This window comes from Oncorhynchus keta, chromosome 25, assembly GCF_023373465.1.
Source record: "Oncorhynchus keta strain PuntledgeMale-10-30-2019 chromosome 25, Oket_V2, whole genome shotgun sequence".
In the NCBI taxonomy this organism is placed as follows: domain Eukaryota; kingdom Metazoa; phylum Chordata; class Actinopteri; order Salmoniformes; family Salmonidae; genus Oncorhynchus; species Oncorhynchus keta.
In genome coordinates, this window is record NC_068445.1 from 28,972,945 (window position 1) to 28,991,492 (window position 18,548).

The window sequence follows — 18,548 nt, forward strand, 5'->3', positions numbered from 1 at the left end:
TATATACAAAAGCATGTGGACACCCTTCAAATTAGTGGATTCGGCTATTTCAGACACACCCGTTGCTGACAGGTGTATAATATCGAGCACACAGCCATGCAATCTCCACAGACAAACATTGGCAGTAGAATGGCCTTACTGAAGAGCACAGTGACTTTCAACACGGCACCGTCATAGGATGCCACCTTTCCAACAAGTCAGTTAGTCAAATTTCTGCCCTGCTAGAGCTGCCCGGGTCAACTGTAAGTGCTGTTATTGTGAAGTGGAAAGTCTAGGAACAACAATGGCTCAGCCGCGAAGTGGTATGCCATACAAGGTCACAGAACAGGACTTCCAAGTGCTGAAGCTCGTAACGCGTAAAAATAATCTTTCCTCAGTTGCAACCCCCACTACCGAGTTCCAAACTACCTCTGGAAGCAACCTCGGCACAATAACTGTTTCTTTGGGAGCTTCAAGAAATGAGTTTCCATGGCTGAGCAGCCGCACACAAGCCTTTGATCACCATGCACAATGCCAAGTGTCGGCAGGAGTGGTGTAAGCTTGCCGCCATTGGACTCTGGAGCAGTGGAAACGCACTCTCTGGAGTGATGAATCACGCTTCACCTTCTGGCAGTCCGACAGGGTTTGGCGGATGCCAGGAGAATGCTACCTGTCCCAATGCATAGTGTCAACTGTGAAGTTTGGTGGAGGAGGAATAATGGTCTGGGGCAGTTTTTCATGGTTCGGGCTAGGCCCCTTAGTTCCAGTGAAGGAAAATCTTAATGCTACAGTATACAATTACATTTTAAACAATTCTTTGCTTCCAACTTTATGGCAACAGTTTGGGGAAGGCTCTTTCCTGTTTCAGCATGACAATGCACCCATGCACAAAACGAGGTCCATGCAGAAATGGTTTGTCAAGATCGGTGTGGAAGAACTTGACTGGTCTGCGCAGGGCCCTGACCTCAACCCCATCAGACACCTTTGAGATGAATTGGAATGCCGACTGCAAGCCAGGCCTAATTGCCCAACCTCACTAATGCTCTTGTGGCTGAATGGAAGCAAGTCCCAGCAGCAATGTTCCAACATCTAGTGGAAAGCCTTCCCAGATGAGTGGTGGCTGTAATAGCAGCAACGTGGGACCAACTCCATATTAATGCCCATGATGTTGGAATATAGTGTAGATAATGCACCTCCTCCTCCATAACCCAAAGCTATATGTATATATTAGATGATAACAGTAATAATAATAGAGAAACTTATTTCTTATCTTAGAAGAGAAAGAACAACTTAGAAGTAGAAGCTATATTTCAATTTTATATGATAACAATAATAAGAAAAGTTTTTGCTCTTCTAGCAGGGAAACATGTTTTGCAATGTGACTCACACCATTCATCATCTTCTGTTACTTCCAAAAAAAGACTTTATAAAGAAACAAAGCACCATGAGCAGTCTCTAAAATAGACTGCAGCAATTCAATACTATACATCATGAACTAACTGGGGTAGACTGGACTGTCTTGGGTCTTGCTTACATTTTCCCTACCTTACATTAATTGATGTATGGAGGTAATGTGGATTATGTCCCAAATGGCACCCTATTCCCTACCTATCTCTCTGATTTGGTCCTGCCGTACATACCTACACGTACGCTACAAGACGCAGGCCTCCTAATTGTTCCTAGAATTTCTAAGCAAACAGCTGGAGGCAGGGCATTCTCCTATACAGCTCCATTTTTATGGAACGGTCTGCCTTCCCATGTCAGAGGCGCAAACTCAGTCTCAACCTTTAAGTCTTTACTGAAGACTCATCTCTTCAGTGGGTCATATGATTGAGTGTAGTCTGGCCCAGGAGTGGGAAGGTGAACGGAAAGGCTCTGGAGCAACGAACCGCCCTTGCTGTCTCTGCCTGGCCAGTTCCCCTCTTTCCACTGGGATTCTCTGCCTCTAACCCTATTACAGGGGCTGAGTCACTGGCTTACTGGGGCTCTCTCATGCCGTCCCTGCAGGGGGTGCGTCACCTGAGTGGGTTGATTCACTGTTGTGGTCATCCTGTCCCCCCCCTTGGCAAAGTGGGTGGGGTTATATCCTTCCTGTTTGGCCCTGTCCGGGGGTGTCCTCGGATTGTGCCACAGTGTCTCCTGAACCCTCCTGTCTCAGCCTCCAGTATTTATGCTGCAGTAGTTTGTGTCGGGGGGCTAGGGTCAGTTTGTTATATCTGGAGTACTTCTCCTGTCCTATTCGGTGTCCTGTGTGAATCTAAGTGTGAGTTCTCTAATTCTCTCCTTTCTTTCTCTCTCTCTCGGAGGACCTGAGCCCTAGGACCATGCCCCAGGACTACCTGACATGATGGCTCCTCGCTGTCCCCAGTCCACCTGGCCATGCTGCTGCTCCAGTTTCAACTGACCTGAGCCCTAGGACCATGCCCCAGGACTACCTGACATGATGACTCCTTGCTGTCCCCAGTCCACCTGACTGTGCTGCTGCTCCAGTTTCAACTGTTCTGCCTTACTATTATTTGACCATGCTGGTCATTTATGAACATTTGAACATCTTGGCCATGTTCTGTTATAATCTCCACCCGGCACAGCCAGAAGAGGACTGGCCACCCCACATATGCTCTCTCCAATTCTCTCTCTCTCTCTCTCTCTCTCTCTCTCTCTCTCTCTCTCTCTCTCTCTCTCTCTCTCTCTCTCTCGGAGGACCTGAGCCCAAGGACCGTGCCCCAGGACGACCTGACATGATGACTCCTTGCTGTCCCCAGTCCACCTGACTGTGCTGCTGCTCCAGTTTCAACTGTTCTGCCTTGTTATTATTCGACCATGCTGGTCATTTATGAACATTTGAACATCTTGGCCATGTTCTGTTATAATCTCCACCCGGCACAGCCAGAAGAGGACTGGCCACCCCACATAGCCTGGTTCCTCTCTAGGTTTCTTCCTAGGTTTTGGCCTTTCTAGGGACTTTTTCCTAGCCACCGTGCTTCTACACCTGCATTGCTTGCTGTTTGGGGTTTTAGGCTGGGTTTCTGTACAGCACTTTGAGATATCAGCTGATGTACGAAGGGCTATATAAATAAAATTTGATTGATTGATTGATAGTGCACTACTTTTGACCAGAGCCGTATGGGCATTGGTCAAAAGTAGTGCACTACATAAGAAATAGGGTACAGTCAAGTTAACAGTACATATTGTACAGTACATACAGATGACATAAGTCCATATGGTATAGATAACCTAGGAACTGTATGCAGGTACAGTATAGTTATTTATTTCAGCTCCTAGTGGAACAGAGGGCCTCGTATGCAGGTATAGCAAGCTACGATACATACATATTACATAAGCACTTATGCTATAGATCACTGTAAGGTGCTGTATAGTGTATACAAGTAGGTAGCTATGAAACATATGCACACCCCCTTTTAGAGGCAGGCAGTGCAGTATGTAGTGCAGCTTTACAAAGCTCCATGAAGTCTCAACTCTGCAGGGAAATGTAAAACCAGAGACCATGGCTGTACCCAGATGATCATTGTGTGAAGTTAGCAGGGTTTAGGGAAATATTGAGGTTAGCAGTGTTTAGGATGGTAGAGGATAATATTGAGGTTAGTAGGGTTTAGGATTGGTAACAAACAGAGGGTGAAATGGGAGCAAAGATAGATGAGTGATAGACCACTGCTTTTAACCAGGGCAAGGTGACCGGAAACATGACCGAATACAAACAGTGTAGCTATTCCCTCCGCAAGGCAATCAAACAAGCTCAGCATTTACAGCTCAGCATTTAACACCATAGTACCCTCCAAACTCGTCATCAAGCTTGAGACCCTGGGTCTCGACCCTGCCCTGTGCAACTGGGTACTGGACTTCCTGACGCAGCAGCGCCTCTTCAACCTCAGGAGGCTGAAGAAATTTGGCTTGTCACCAAAAGCACTCACAAACTTCTACAGATGCACAATCGAGAGCATCCTGTCGGGCTGTATCACCGCCTGGTATGGCAACTGCTCCGCCCACAACCGTAAGGCTCTCCAGAGGGTAGTGAGGTCTGCACAACACATCACCAGGGGCAAACTACCTGCCGTCCAGGACACCTACACCACCCGATGTCACAGGAAGGCCATAAAGATCATCAAGGACAACAACCACCCGAGCCACTGCCTATTCACCCCGCTATCATCCAGAAGGCGAGGTCAGTACAGGTGCATCAAAGCAGGGACAGAGAGACTGAAAAACAGCTTCTATCTCAAGGCCATCAGACTGTTAAACAGCCATCACTAACATTGAGTACTGACTCAACTCCATACACTTTAATAATGGAAATTGATGGAAAAAATGTATCACTAGCAACTTTAAACAATGCCACTTAATATAATATTTACATACCCTCATCTCATCTCATATGTATATACTGTACTCGATACCATCTACTGCATCTTGCCCATGCCATTCTGTACCATCACTCATTCATATATCTTATGTACATATTCTTTATCCCTTTACACTTGTGTGTATATGGTAGTAGTTGTGGAATTGTTAGGTTAGATTACTCGTTGGTTATTACTGCATTGTCGGAACTAGAAGCACAAGCATTTCGCAACACTCACATTAACATCTGCTAACCATGTGTATGTGACAAATAAAATGTTATTTGATTTGGGATGGTGAGAAAACAAAAACAAAAACAAAAGGCTGTTGGTAAATCAGAGCAGAGAGAGAAGTGGGCAGGTCCTCCTCTGGAGTCTCATCTTCTACAGAACAGAGTACTAATAGGTTGGGGGCCTACATTGTGGTTACATCCTAAATGGCATCAAAAGTAGTGCACTATATAGGGAATGGGGTGCCATTTGTGAGGCAGGCTTTGGGTAAACACAGCAGAGTGCTGTGCGCTCACTCACTAATTTCTCAGAAACAACACCACTACTGAGCTGTATAACCACCAACCAATGTACAGAAAATCTATCAAATGCTCTTCTCAATAGGTACTCAATGAATATTTAATAAACTGCATGGAAAAGTCACAACTGACAGATTTCCATCTACAATTTTTGGTTTAATAGCCATCCCACATCAGACAACTGTAAAACAATGTGCAAGGACAGGACAATTATGTGAGGCAGGACAAAAAAGAACAAAGAGGGAAAAGAGAAGTGCTATTTCATTTGGATGCATTTGTGTGAAAGATGAGCCTGCCTACACTGGCTCTGCAGCCCTATGAATTAAGCAGCCCAGCCCAACAATCCTGAGTGGCGCAGAGGTCTAAGGCACTGCATCTCAGTGCTAGAGGCGTCACTACAGACCCTGGTTCGATCCTGGGCTGTATCACATCCCACCAGCGCACAATTGGCCCAGCGTTGTCCAGGCTAGGGAAGGGTTTGGCCGGGGTAGGCAGTCATTGTAAAATAAGAATTTGTTCTTAACTGACTTGCCTAGTTAAATAAAATAGATTACAAAATCCCTGCCCGCTGTGCTGTGATTTGCCCTGGCTGCTCCTGTTTCCTCTCCATCCACACAATACTAGTTCTGCCTGTTAGGATGATTTGCCACTTCATTACTAATTGATAATTGATAATCACGCTCACTAGGCTGCGAGTGTCGAATTCTGCCCCCCATAAATGACTATAGTGACATTGGGGAAACACTCTGTTAGACACAAAGTACAGAAAAAGAAGCCAATGAAAATGAAGCTGGCTTTGAATTATGGCTCATCTACTTCAAGCGGTGCCTGTCTGGAAGAGAGCATTCAGGAGATATTCAGGGTCAGAACTTTCTGGGAGAGAGCACTCAGGAGATATTCAGGGTCAGAACTTTCTGGGAGAGAGCACTCAGGAGATATTCAGGGTCAGAACTTTCTGGGAGAGAGCACTCAGGAGATATTCAGGGTCAGAACTTTCTGGGAGAGAGCACTCAGGAGATATTCAGGGTCAGAACTTTCTGGGAGAGAGCATTCAGGAGATATTCAGGGTCAGAACTGTCTGGGAGAGAGCTCTCAGGAGATATTCAGGGTCAGAACTTTCTGGGAGAGAGCACTCAGGAGATATTCAGGGTCAGAACTTTCTGGGAGAGAGCACTCAGGAGATATTCAGGGTCAGAACTTTCTGGGAGAGAGCATTCAGGAGATATTCAGGGTCAGAACTTTCTGGGAGAGAGCATTCAGGAGATATTCAGGGACAGAACTGTCTGGGAGAGAGCATTCAGGAGATATTCAGGGACAGAACTGTCTGAGAAACAAGGACAGCTTTGGGAGGCATTATATTTAACTTGAAATGATCACGCATGTTACGTCCCCCAGTTTCTGTGTTGTTGTGGGTTTGTATGTGTGTGTATTTCAGGAAATGGCTTCCTGGATTCCAGAAGCAGCTGATTGGTCGGCCCATCGCTGATTGGAGCTCTGACCCCTCCTTCTTGACTCTTCATTACCAAATCGTTCTCCAGCTTGATAAAAGCCAGTGTTTGGGAAAATAGCTTATTTTTATGTTGATTGTTGTGGTGGTCAATAAAAGTTTTGTGGATATCATTTTCTAGCCGCTCCTCCAGAGGTATGTGTATGCCAATAGGACTTAGTGTTTTTGGTTAATTAATTTTTTTCACTTAAAGTATTGGTAATTATTCATTTGTTCCCAGGGTGGGAAGGGGAATGCACCTTGGGAGTGTTTAGGCAAGAGGCCTATGGGCATACATAACTCGTAGTATTTAATCTGTCTATGCACACTAGGTAAGACCTGGGTGGACCACCCCCTGAATTTTGGTTAGAGTGCCAGGTGGTGTTTAAAGTTAGGTAAGAAGTGGGAAGGTAGGTAAGGTAGGAGAGGGGACATGTTAATCTCAAGCGTGAATAATCATCCTTGGAGTTAGTACTAGGACAAGGCTAAATCTCCAATCAGATGTGACTGGGCAGCACAGAGCCTCCAAATTCATCCCTGATAAGACATAACCCACCTACCAGCTGTGAGCATCAATAACACTGGGAGTTAAGTAGCTAAGCAACAAGTACATCTTCAATCAGTTGTGACTGTGTTGCACGGAGCATCCCAATTCGCCCCTGACAATGCAGAGCCCACCTATCAGTCATAAGTATCAATACGACTCGTAGTTAGGGGGCTAAGTTACATCTCTAATCAGACATGACTGAAGAGACATCCCACATTATGTCTGCTCATGCACTACTTAACTTTACAACATTCTGGGCTCTTCATGCTGCCCTGGTACCTCCCCCCCACCGCAGCAGCCTGCTGCTGGACTAATATTCTGTAATTGTTATTGACATATTGTGGGTAGGAGATAGTAAGAGGGAGTGAGAGCACCATTCCCCCTCCCCACTCCAAAATTAACAGCCCGAAACAGGCTTATCAAGTCAGGGTACGGAGCAACACCGAGCCTCTGCACTGTGGCTCTCTCTGGCTGGCATAGAAGCAGACACTAGCTATATCAGGAGGGCTGTATTCAACACAGCCGGAACAATAGGAGCCTTCTATTTAACATCAATCAAAGGATATTGGTTCTAAAAAGCTCCCCGTTTAATAGATGATAGTGTCATACTAAATAGTGTAATAAATGTGTGGTAGGCTTGATTACCAACAACGACGAGACGGCCTACAGGGAGGAGGTGAGGGCCCTCGGAGTGTGGTGTCAGGAAAATAACCTCACACTCAACGTCAACAAAACTAAGGAGATGATTGTGGACTTCAGGAAACAGCAGAGGGAACACCCCCCCATCCACATCGATGGAACAGTAGTGGAGAGGGTAGCTAGTTTTAAGTTCCTCGGCATACACATCACAGACAAACTGAATTGGTCCACTCACACTGACAGCGTCGTGAAGAAGGCGCAGCAGCGCCTATTCAACCTCAGGAGGCTGAAGAAATTCGGCTTGTCACCAAAAGCACTCACAAACTTCTACAGATGCACAATCGAGAGACCTGGGACCGAGAGACTGAAAAACAGCTTCTATCTCAAGGCCATCAGACTGTTAAACAGCCACCACTAACATTGAGTGGCTGCTGCCAACACACTGTCATTGACACTGACCCAACTCCAGCCATTTTAATAATGGGAAATTATGTAAATATATCACTAGCCACTTTAAACAATGCTACCTTATATAATGTTACTTACCCTACATTATTCATCTCATATGCATATGTATATACTGTACTCTACATCATCGACTGCATCCTTATGTAATACATGTATCACTAGCCACTTTAACTATGTCACTTTGTTTACTTTGTCTACACACTCATCTCATATGTATATACTGTACTCGATACCATCTACTGTATGCTGCTCTGTACCATCACTCATTCATATATCCTTATGTACATATTCCTTATCCCCTTACACTGTGTATAAGACAGTAGTTTTGGAATTGTTAGTTAGATTACTTGTTGGTTATCACTGCATTGTCGGAACTAGAAGCACAAGCATTTCGCTACACTCGCATTAACATCTGCTAACCATGTGTATGTGACAAATAACATTTGATTTGATTTGATTTGAATGCCATGAAGTGTACAAATGAATGACAGCACATCGCGACCATATACCTGGGCATTTCTCAAATGCCTGTAATAGTCACGAGAATTCAGCTGACACGCATATTCTATTAGACCAGCAATGCAAAACTGACAAGTTCATTTGTGTCGTGTATTTTCCCCTATGCCTTTAGCCCCCAGTAAGGTACATGCAGATTTCCTCATGCTGGATGCACAATAGATTTGATGCACTCTAGTAGACAGGGTTCTGTTTTCTTACTTACTGTAAGACCTTGTCATGGCTTTTTCCTGTGTCATTCCATATAACTAGGTTACTACACACACACACAATTTCATAATGTTACACACACACACTTTCATATATAAATGTTACTACACACACACACACACACACACACACACACACACACACACACACACACACACACACACACACACACACTTTCATATATAAATGTTAATACACACACACACTTTCATATATAAATGTTAATACACACACAATTTCATATATAAATGTTACTACACACACACACTTTCATATATAAATGTTACTACACACACACTTTCATACATAAATGTTACTACACCACACACACACTTTCATATATAAATGTTAATACACACACAGTTTCATATAGAAATGTTACTACACACAGAAGCAACGGTAAGGAACAATCCTGTCTGTTAATAAGTGGGAGTGAGGGGAGGAGGCAGTGGGCTGCATGGTTGTCTGTGCGACATAATTGAGCGAGAGAGAGAGTGCAAGAAAGCGAGAGAGAGACTGCCAGGTATCTAGTCTGGCTCAGGCCTCCTCTGTTCTGTACCTTTCATCTCTCCCATGTCCAGGGTCTTGCCCAGCTGTTCCAGGAGGACAGCGCGAGCTGCGTTTTTATTGTGCTTCTTGCCGTCGTAGTGCTGCTGCGCCATGCCTGGGTTGTTGAACCAGGCGTTGCATAACTGGCAGTAGCGGTCTGAGTCCCTGCGCTGCCGAGGAGAGGTCACCGGGGTAGTTTCCAAGGAACTTTTCACCGGACTGGGCGGCACCTCTGATTGGACAGAGAACAAAGACAGGGGAGTTATCATCAACATTGTTCAGCTGTTTGACAACACTCTCTAGACCAAAACATAAACAGGTGTTTTTTTTTTAACCATCAGCTAAGAAACAGCTTCTGAACAAAACTTGAGGAAAGTAAGAAGCATGGTAAAGCAAAAAGCTCTGTTGACAAGTGAAAAAAATAGCAACATGGGAGGCAATAAATGAACACTGATAACAGGCATTGCATCACTTTGGCTCTGGCAAGCCTGAAGAAGAAATCCTAAATCATACTTGGCAATCGGAAAAAAGACCCTGCTCTACTTACTGCTGCCTACTTGTGTGCAATGTTCCTTCATGCATGGATGCCACCATTAACGCCGAACAAACATCAAATTGTGCAGCACTGCGTTTTTAGAAATGTGATTTGCTATCAAGATAATCCGTTTTACCACTTGAGCGCTCAGCCCACCCTTCTTAAGTCAACATGTACAGAGGTCCCGTTAGAAGACATCAGATCCCATTACAGACCACTGAGGTACTGTGAGGCAGTCATCATCTCCAAGTGGCAACTCCTGTGAGTTGCAGTGTAGAAACACAAACGTCAGCACCATGTTCTTCTGCCATGTTGATTATAAGGATAGGCTACAGCATGGTGATTTATGCTCATCTTTATGTCAGAACTTGTACTGTGAAGGGATTTTTGGGCACTGGCCAGCCGGGCTAGTAGACCACAATTTCTACTAGCCCGGGTGACATTCTACTAGCCAAGGGTATATTCTCCTGAAGTGTGTATGAAACACTGCATTATGGAAAGGGTATCAAAAGGGGTAGCATTCAAACTGTATGGAAAATTAGTTTAAAAAAATAAGTACTCAAAGACCACTTTGATAAAGAACCTACTGCCTAAATACAGTAGCAGGAAGTAACAAACTGAGGCACTGGAAACAATGGAAAAGGTAGTGTAGGAAATAGCTTTTGATCTGGAGTGACAACAAAAGCACACTGTTATATTTCTTGCCGGTTTGTCACTTATAGCACACAAAGGCATGTAAAAGTTGATAACAAAGCCCTTGGTTTAGACAGCATCTAATTCAGGCAATTAACTGCTGTAGCAGTAAAGAGGATGTCAGAATGTGAAACTGGGAATTAAGTGGCTGTAGGAGTGTGAAATGAACAGTATATCATTTGTGGGGGATGGTGATGTCAATGGGGTCAGGGAACAAAAAGGAAGCAGAAACGTATTCATTTCAAGAAGATAGATCTTTTTCATTAACAAGGCAAAGCATTTTCCCTCTTTTCTTTTTGTCTTGCTCAAACAGACATGCTGATCACAAAATTATTGTCTCTACTTCTTTCCACATAATCGAAGAGAAGTGCATCCCTCGAAGCAACAGAATGAATGAGTTTCACTTCCACAAGCTACCAGTTTAATGCAATGTGTAATTTTCATTGGCAAACACGAGGCAATTCATCTCATTTGCATTATGCGTGCGTGTGGCGCAATATTATATATTTAAACAACCTGGACTTAGGGCTAGACGTAACATAGTAAACGTAAATCCGGCTAGGTGGCTAACGCTAGCTAGGCTAAGGGTTAAGGTTAGGGTTAAGGTTAGGAGTTACATTAAAGGGTTAGGGGAAGGGTTAGCTAACATGCTAAGTATTTGCAAAGTAGCTAAAAAGTAGTAAGTAGTTTGCAAAGTTGCTAAAATGCTGAAGTTGTCCGTGATGAGATTCAAACACACAACCTCTGGGTTGCTAGACATTTGCCTACCCATCCAGCCCGACCAAGCACACTACTTTCCTTTTGCCTTAAGTAACCTTTTGTCTTATGTAACCATACAAAAGGTAACATATCATACTTTTTTGAGAGTCCTGGATTTACCTTTCCTATGTTATGTCTCGTCTATGAGACCAGGCTGATTATAAAGAACATACATTCTGACAGTTAGGAACAAACATTATTTATGTTGACACTTGATGAAAAATGTTTTATGAAGTGTCACCTTAAAAACAGTGCATTCGGAAATGCCTGTTTCACTTTGTCATTATGGGGTATTCTGTGTAGATTGATCAGGAAACATTTTAATTTAATCCATTTTAGAATAAGGCTGTAACGTAACACAATGTGGAAAAAGTCAAGGGGTCTGAATACTTTCCGAATGCCCTGTAAAAAGACCAGTGCTTTATGATATATTTGTACAATTGTGAAAGTCTTTCAGTAGAGATGTCATCAACATCTAGCTAAGAATTTACAATCAAACTCTATTACCATGGTATAATCATCATGCTGGTATTTATTGCTTGTGGTTATCAGCATTTGTCCTTTTGACCATTTCCTGAATAATTTAGAAAGGGCAGCCCTTCATGTCGTTCATAATTGTGACTGTGAGATCTCAGATCCCCAAAGCACATTTCATAAAAGCTAATTATTGTTATTAGACTCTTCAAGTCAGTTTTAAGTTCAAGTAGCAGGTGTAAACAACAGATTAATCGCACGGCTCCCATGACACTGTAGGTCAACATGGCCAGCCTGTCCTCTTAACGACATAGATCACTTCTGAGATTGGCATTTTGGTCAAATGCCATTTTAGAAAGAAAGAATAACTGCCAAAATGTGGCTGTTATTTTGGTGACAGGAGCCTGTAACTCTTGGGATATAGGTTGCCTACCACCTAACATGGATGTGCAAATCAGGCAGAGACGCAGAGTGGTTTTGAATATGTGTCCTTGTTGTTACACCACATATATTAACCTTCCCTAGCAGCAGTAACATATTACAGTATCGACTGGGCTGCTCTGAGGTTTAGGGAAAACATCCATCAAAATCAGGCTCAGGGTAAAGGTTGTCATTGTTTTTTAGAAAACTTTAAATAGGCTGCTTGTTGATTCCAGTCCTGACTAGACTAATAAGAAGCAGGAAGTAAAACTCTGAAAGCTAATAAACCTTTTATAGGAATATATTTATCCTTCATAAATACTGTAACTCTAGCACAACTTCATAAGCAATTCATGCATGCTGTACAAATAAGCAATAGGGGAAATATAGCTATCCACTGGGGCATGAGGACCCCACAAAATGATGCACTCTAAATGGAACCCTAATCCCTGTATAGTGCAGGGCCCAGCTCTGGTCAAAGTAGTGCGTTACAGTATATAGGGAATATGGTACCATTTGGGACACAAACAAAGTCTCCACCATGGTTAAAACTGCTCTCTGTGGACCACTGTAATCAGACAGGAGAATACAGTCCCAATGACCCAGACCGCTGTGTTCTTCAAAATTAACTTCTGAGCCTTATAGCTTACTCTTAATAATCACCAGCCCTGCGCCATCCATCCAACCCATTTATTACAATAGCAGCCGCCCTGTAGACAGGTTAGCTGACAATGTCACGAAAACAATCTGCACACTTCCTTTTGGGCAGAAGGCAGTGTGTTGTCATGATTCTGTCACTTGTTAAATTCACTTCAATCAGTGTAGATGAAAAGGAGATCGGTTAAAGAAGGATTTTAAACCTTGAGACAATTGGAGATATGGATTGTGTATGTGTGCCCCTGACGAATTGAGGCTGTTCCGAGGGCAAAAGGGGTGCAACTCAATATTAGGAAGGTGTTGCTAATGTGTTGTACACTGAGTGTTTTTCCCCCTATTTGTGTACGTGTCAGTTTTGTTGCTAAACAACCAACCCATCTATTTATACCCAAAGCCTTTACCTTCAAAGGGGGTGGCCCCAGTCCCAATCATCGCTTGCTATTTTTTGAGATGGATAACTGTTCTGCCCTGTTCTGTGTGAGAGATCCCATTTTCCATAGAGAACTGTTCTGCATTGTTTTGTGTGAGAGATCCCAGTCTCTACAGATAACTGCACATTGGGATGTGAGCCCTTTCCCACCATTTAGTGCACCATTAAAGCCATACTGTTTCCACCCCTTGTGCGTTTTTTATTTGGGAAGTCAGTAGAGAGGCGAACTCATTCCACCAACCTCTCCCCCAATTCTCTACATGCTTACTGGAACAGTGTGCCATACGTGTGTCACGCCCTGACCTTAGAGAGTCGTTGTATTTCTCTATTTGGTTAGGTCAGGGTGTGATGTGGGGTGGGCATTCTATGTTTTGTTTTCTATGTTTCTTTATTTCTATGTTTTAGCCGGGTATGGTTCTCAAGGGACAGCTGTCTATCGTTGTCTCTGATTGGGAATCATACTTAGGTAGCCCTTTTTCCCTCCGTTCAGTTAACTTTGTTTGTGGCACTTAGCCCTGTAAGCGTCACGGTTGTTGCTTTGGTTTGTTGTTTTGTTGGTGACATTTTAAATAAAAAGAAAATGTAAGCTCACCACGCTGCACTTTGGTCCACTTCTTTTGATGGCCGTGAAGTAGATCAAGAGGCAGATTCTGTCCAGTAAACCAGTTGGCCAGTGTCAATATATTGATGCACCCACTGTGTAAAGGGCACTTTAAAATCACTTAGAAGGCCATCAATTCTCCAGAGCAGAGCGATATTTATAGGTCCTTGGGATTAAAAAAACAACAAAGGGAGACTAGGTGTTACGGCTTTCTTCAGTTGAAGGAGAGTCGGACCAAAATGCAGCGTGGTTATTACGATACATCTTTAATGAAGATGACAACCGAAAATACAAAACAACAAACGGAATGTGAAAACCTATACAGCCTATCTGGTGAAATACAAAACACTGAGACAGGAACAATCACCCACGAAACACTCAAAGAATATGGCTGCCTAAATATGGTTCCCAATCAGAGACAACGATAATCACCTGCCTCTGATTAAGAACCACCTCAGGCAACCATAGACTTTCCTAGACAACCCTACTCAGCCACAATCCCAATACCTGTTAAAACCCCAATACAAAAACATACCACAAAATAAACCCATGTCACACCCTGGCCTGACCAAATAGATAAAGAAAACACAAAATACTAAGACCAAGGCGTGACAGAACCCCCCCCAAGGTGCGGACTCCCGGACGCACACCTAAACCCATAGGGGAGGGTCCGGTTGGGCGTCTGTCCACCGTGACGGCTCCGGCTCGGGATGTGGACCCCACTCCAACCAAGTCTTAGTCCCCCTGTAACGTGTCCTTTGATTGGCGACCCTCGCCGCCAACCTTGGCCTAATAACCCTCACCAAGGACCCCAATGGACTGAGGTGGAAGCTCGGGACTGAGGGGAAGCTCGGGACTGAGGGGAAGCTCGGGACTGAGGGGAAGCTCGGGACTGAGGGGAAGCTCAGCACTGAGGGGAAGCTCGGCACTGAGAGGAAGCCCGGTACTGAGAGGAAGCCCAGTACTGAGAGGAAGCCCAGGCAGGTAGTGGGCTCTGGCATATCCTGGCAAGCTGGTGTTCTGGCAGATCCTGGCTGACTGGCGGATCTGGAAGATCCTGGCTGACTGGCGGATCTGGAAGAGTCTGGCTGACTGGCAGATCTGGAAGAGTCTGGCTGACTGGCAGATCTGGAAGAGTCTGGCTGACTGGCAGATCTGGAAGAGTCTGGTTGACTGGCAGATCTGGAAAAGTCTGGCTGACTGGCAGATCTGGAAAAGTCTGGCTGACTGGCAGATCTGGAAAAGTCTGGCTGACTGGCAGATCTGGAAAAGTCTGGCTGACTGGCAGATCTGGAAGAGTCTGGCTGACTGGCAGATCTGGAAGGCTCTGGCTGCGCTGAACAGGCGGGAGGCTCCGGCAGCGCTGTAGAGGAGGAAGGCTCTGGCTGCGCTAAACAGGCGGGAGACTCCAGCAGCACTGGAGAGGAGGAAGGCTCTGGCTGCGCTGAACAGGCGGGACACTCCGGCAGCGCTGTAGAGGAGGAAGGCTCTGGCTGCGCTAAACAGGCGGGAGACTCCAGCAGCGCTGGAGAGGAGGAAGGCTCTGGCTGCGCTGAACAGGCGGGAGGCTCTGGCAGCGCTGTAGAGGAGGAAGGCTCTGGCTGCGCTAAACAGGCGAGGTGCACTGAAGGCCTGGTGCGTGGTGCTGGCACTGGTGGTACTGGACCGAGGACACACACAGGAAGCCTGGTGCAGGGAGCTGCCACCGGAGGACTGGTGTGTGAAGGTGGCACAGGATGGACCGGACCGTGAAGGCGTACTGGAGAGCCTGAGAGCATGACTGGCACAGGACGTGCAAGGCTAGGTAGGTACACAGGAGGCCTAGTGCGTGAGGCTGGCACAATTTTCACCAGCCTACTAACACGCACCTCAGGACGAGTATGGAGCGCTGACCCAGGTGCCGTTAAATCCCCGACACGCTCAATCGGGTGAATATCGTATTTAAAGCACCAAACTAGCAACTGCCTCATAACTCTCTCCTCCACTTTCCCCATTAATTCCTTCACAGTCTCTGCTTCACTCACCTCCAACACTGGCTCTGGTTCTAGTCTCCTCCTTGGCTCCTCACGATAAACAGGGGGAGTTGGCTCAGGTCTGAACCCTGACTCTGCCACACCCTCCCTGAGCCCCCAAGAAATGTTTGGGGCTGACTCTCGGTCTTCCGGCCGCGTCGCCATGCTTGCTTCGCCAACTCCATTCTCCGATAACCTGCTTCGCACTGCTCCAGCGAATCCCAGGCGGGCTCCGGCACTCTCTCTGGGTCGACCGCCCACCTGTCTATTTCCTCCCAAGTAGTGTAGTCCCGATATTGTTGCTCCTGCTGCCACTGTTGCTTCTCCTCATTCCAGCGCCTCTCAGCTCTCGCCGCCTCCAGTTCTTCTTTGGGGCGGCGATATTCTCCAGGCTGATCCCAGGGTCCTTCTCCAAACAATTCATCCTCCCATGTCCGTTCCTCCTTTCGCTGCTTCTGCTGTCGCTGCCTGTTACCACGCTGCTTGGTCCTGGTGTGTGGGTGATTCTGTTACGGCTTTCTTCCGTTGAAGGAGAGTCGGACCAAAATGCAGCGTGGTTATTACGATACATCTTTAATGAAGATGACAACCAAAAATACAAAACAACAAACGGAACGTGAAAACCTATACAGCCTATCTGGTGAAATACAAAACACTGAGACAGGAACAATCACTCACGAAACACTCAAAGAATATGGCTGCCTAAATATGGTTCCCAATCAGAGACAACGATAATCACCTGCCTCTGATTAAGAACCACCTCAGGCAACCATAGACTTTCCTAGACAACCCTACTCAGCCACAATCCCTATACCTACTAAAACCCCAATACAAAAACACACCATAAAATAAGCCCATGTCACACCCTGGCCTGACCAAATAAATAAAGAAAACACAAAATACTAAGACCAAGGCGTGACACTAGGGTACCACCGTTAAGAAGACGGATGTGTGACCTTTGCAGCGAAGGACAGTTACGTTGTTGATTGGCCAAGGTAATAAAAATAAGAAAATGTCTTGCTTATTTCTGCCAAATGGCACGTGAGACAGTGTGCGTCCCAAATCACCCCCTATATAGTGCACTACTTTTGACCAGAGCCCTAAGAGTCCTGGTCAAAAGCAGTGCACTAAATAGGGAAGAGCTTGAGCTTGTTTCTGCAAAGTAACTAGGGGAGCAGATGATGAGAGAGGGCTCTGGTAAAAGAGGGTCTCAATATAAAAACAAGCAGTGCATATGTGTAGTGCATCTAGGGTGACAAGCAGAATAACTAGTATAAATTGTACAAATTCTCTCAATGCTGGCATCCGCTCCCTTTTCCCTTCATTCACTATCAATTTTGATTGTTTTCATCCTTCAGTCATTCAAATGAGTCTTCTGCATTGTTTACTTGTTTGAACAAAGGAAGTGTCAGTCATGTCTTTCCTTACATTCACTCTGCAGTAAACAAAGCTCAGTTAGACTGACAATCGCTGTCATAAGATTTGAAAAAAGCATTTTTGGGGTTTTGTTATTACATCAAGTAATGGCAGAGGAAAACTTGAGCATTTTAGGAAATCAGTACAATCCATTTTTATTTTAATCAGACAGCAGTAGAGCAGCACTGATGGACTTAATTCATATCAAGTCAAGGAGATATCATAAGGAAGCTCCTTTCCAAATGGCAGCACAGAAGTTATTTAATAGACCTCGTGAATAAATGTTTGTTATACTGAAAAGCTTTTTGTTCTTTGATGAGATGTGAAGGTGAATTAATGAAGCTTATCATGCATGTTCGAGTGGCACACCTTGGGTTAAGTATGTAATAATTAAGGTTAGTTAAACTGGCACACTGTATCCTAACTACATTTAGATATCTGGAATTTCAGCTGGATACCATAGTGTTTCTAGAAATTAAAAACATATTTTTTTGTAAAGATAACATTCATTCTCATTCATTCCCCCTGGGGGATGCATAAAAATGTGTGTGTTGAGTCGCATTGCAAACTGATTTGCATGGAATAAAATAGTAAATCAGGAGAGAGAAGGAGAGGTTGAAATGGGCCATTTCCTTTTCATCCCTGAAATAGATACAGTATGCAAAAAAAAACAAACGGCTACAGATGCTAAACTCACGCTGCAGCTCATCTAAAGTGAATGCCAACTAACAACTTCATCCTCTTCATGCTATAGCTTTAGTGTCCAATATGAAAATAACCACCTTTTGCTTAATATAAAAGCAGGACTTCTGTGTGCGCTGAACTTTATTCAGAGCAGGATTCAGCATCTGTTGGATGAAAAAGAGAAGGATCAAAGTGTTCTGATGTCTGTGCAGTTATCTGTTCCCCACAAAGCCTTCCCTTTCTGAGATGTATATTCCCCTCTGTACAAAAAACTAAATCTTTTCTCAATGCACATTTCCACCCGCCTCTGAGAGGGGCGAGACCACTGCAAGCGGTGCAGTCCATGAGAAAAAAACTAAAAACAAACAACGGCACTCCCACATTTCTCAACCTGGTGATGTAAATGTTAGGCAGTAGATTAGACAGAGCCGGTACAGGGGGACTAGGTGCTATATACTGTAGGTTATGATGAAAAGGCCAACTCTATGGCCCCTGTAGTGAGGGATTCTTTGAGACTTTGTAGAATTCTAAATGTTTAATGTATACATTTTTTCTTACCAGGATAGTCAACTCAGTAAGAATTGCCAC

At 44.7% G+C, this 18,548-nt stretch overlaps 1 protein-coding gene across 1 annotated transcript in view; it reads right to left on the reverse strand.

Annotated features, from left to right (window-relative positions):
• Positions 1–18,548, reverse strand: part of LOC118358501 (zinc finger matrin-type protein 4-like) — a 199,084-nt gene that overhangs the window by 35,448 nt on the left and 145,088 nt on the right. The window contains exon 5 of the mRNA XM_035736400.2: positions 9,290–9,511. Coding sequence (XP_035592293.1) covers positions 9,290–9,511 — 222 coding nt within the window. The remainder of the gene's footprint in view (positions 1–9,289; positions 9,512–18,548) is intronic.